This window comes from Alligator sinensis, unplaced genomic scaffold (assembly GCF_000455745.1).
Source record: "Alligator sinensis unplaced genomic scaffold, ASM45574v1 scaffold115_1, whole genome shotgun sequence".
NCBI classification, from domain to species: Eukaryota; Metazoa; Chordata; order Crocodylia; family Alligatoridae; genus Alligator; species Alligator sinensis.
In genome coordinates, this window is record NW_005841895.1 from 596,282 (window position 1) to 598,668 (window position 2,387).

The 2,387-nt window shown below is 55.2% G+C and overlaps 1 protein-coding gene across 1 annotated transcript; it reads left to right on the forward strand.

Annotated features, from left to right (window-relative positions):
* Positions 1-5: 5 nt before the first annotated feature.
* On the forward strand, positions 6-2,370 carry SNAI1 (snail family transcriptional repressor 1; the record flags this gene model as incomplete). The annotated part of the gene is made up of 2 exons (XM_025197345.1): positions 6-408; positions 2,011-2,370. Coding segments are annotated over 2 exons (594 nt in total), but the record flags the coding sequence as incomplete, so codon positions are not given.
* Between the last annotated feature and the right edge of the window lie 17 nt (positions 2,371-2,387).

The following is a 2,387-nucleotide window of genomic DNA, read 5'->3' on the forward strand; positions in this document are numbered from 1 at the left end:
CGGGGCGGCTGCCCTCCTTCTCCCCGGAGGAGCCGGCGGGCGGCGCGGGCGGCGCCGAGCCCAAGCCGCTGGACCTCACGTCGCTGTCGAGCGAGGAGGACGAGGGCAGCAAGACGTCGGACCCGCCCAGCCCGGCCTCGCCCGCCGCCCCCGAGGCCGAGAAGTTCCAGTGCGGGCAGTGCCGCAAGCCCTACTCCACCTTCGCCGGCCTGGCCAAGCACCGCCAGCTGCACTGCGATGCACAGCCCAGGAAGGCCTTCAGCTGCAAGTACTGCGAGAAGGAGTACGTCAGCCTGGGCGCGCTCAAGATGCACATCCGAAGCCACACGCTGCCCTGCGTCTGCAAGATGTGTGGCAAGGCCTTCTCCCGGCCCTGGCTGCTGCAGGGCCACATCCGCACGCACACGGGTACGTGGCCCTGCCGGGCGGGGTGTGGGGAAGCGGGCCTGGACTCTGTGTGGTTGGGCAGAGGGGGGCATGGCCCCAAGTAGACCCGGTGGGGCTGCCCCTGGCAGCGGGCGGGTGGTCGAGCACTTGGCCGAGAGGCTGTAGGGGTATGGGGTGCCCTAAGCCAGCCCTAGCACAAGGCAGGACTGTCCAAGGGATGGCGGGCTGCATGGATTATGCCCCTGCTCTTTTGGCCCTGCTGGGACCCAGCAGAGCTAGTGGATGTGCCCCGGGCATGAATGGACCAGGCAACTGTCCGTGGTCCAAAAATAGTAAAAATAATGATTATTGTTGTTATCTGTGGCGAAGGGGGGCCTGACACTAAAAGTTTCCCTGGGGCCTCCAGGAGTTTAGGTATGGTGCTAGGGGCAGAGCAGGTGGCTTTCTCTACCCCCTCCAGCATCTCCTAACCTTGCCCCTGAAAATTGTCCCTGTGTGCCGTATCCAGGGGCTGGGCTCTGCCAGGGGCGTTCTCTGCTTTCACCCCAGCCTGGGGCTGAGGGCACTAGGTGCATTTGAAACCCTTCTGATCCCAGGGGGGATGAAGCTGAGTGCCAGCACAAAAGGTGCAGTTGAGATGCATCCTGGCCAGCCTTGCTGATGACTCATTGTTTGGCTAATGCTGCTATTGAGGCGCCCCTGGAAGCTCCTGGGCAGCGCCGGCAGGTGCTTTAATGTGCCAGTGCTGCTAGCATGGTGCACCTGTTACTGTAATGCCTGGGGCAGCACCGCACTTGCAGCTGCCAGCCTTGCTGAGCTTTTGGCTTTTAATCCAAGAAGTATCCCATTTACAATGCGTCCCCTCCACCGCCTTTGTGCTGGCCACGGGGCTCGTTTCATTGTCACTTGGCGCTGATTTCACACCCTCTCCAAGGCCCAAAGCCGAGGTCTGAAGGAAGCTGGAAAGACTTAATTGTGCTTTCCAAATTGAGCGTACACATTTGTTTCCTCCAAAAGAGCCTCTTGGGCAGGAATTTGCTTGGCTGCAGGTTTTTAAGCAGGGCCTGGGGGAAGGGGAGCCTCTGAAAAGGAAATCGCTCCACTCCCAGGTTTAGGGCTGGCTGCCTTCAAGGAAGCCTGGCCGTGGTTCACTTCATAACCGTGAAGCATGATGCTTCACTGGGTGGCAGCTCTGCAAACCATTTCAGTTGCTGGCAGCCAGACCTTGACATGCTTCTGCTTTCTAATTTCTTAGTGAAACTGTCTTGATTTATTTATTTTTTAACCTTTCCCCAGTGGGGAAACTCTTGTAGTTTCATATAGTAACTGGAGTTTTTTTCTTCTTTTTATGCTAAATTCCTAAGCAGAACATTTTCTGCATGTGAATCACATGCATGCCTCTTTTTTTGAATGCAAGAGATCAATAGGAAAAGATCTGTGTGGTGATCTCTGTATAACACCCAGCCCTTTTTTTGCATGCACAGCCTCTTTTTTTGTTGTTGTTTGGTTGGTTTTTTTGTTTAAACTGAGTTTTGGACTAACAAATGGGCCATGCTTTGATATTTCCTGCCCCCTTCCCCACCCCCGGGAGCTAATGGTGAAGCATTCTCTTTTGTCTTCTAGGTGAAAAGCCTTTTTCCTGTACGCACTGCAATAGGGCCTTTGCTGACCGCTCTAATCTCCGTGCCCACCTGCAAACCCATTCAGATGTAAAGAAGTATCAGTGCAAAACCTGCTCCCGGACTTTCTCCAGAATGTCACTTCTTCACAAGCACGAGGAAACGGGCTGCTCTGGAATCGCTGAAAGACACTAAACCCCCTTCCTTCCCCCCGGACTCTTTACATGCAAATACATATATTTTGTAATTTAGTTTCTGTAGGAGATAGTTTCCTTCATGTTGCCATGACAGTGTGTATCAAGCCCTGTATATCCAGCTGCTTCAGGCCTTAAAAGACTCCTTTCCCACTGCCCCCCCCCCCCCCCCCCCTCTTCTTCCCCC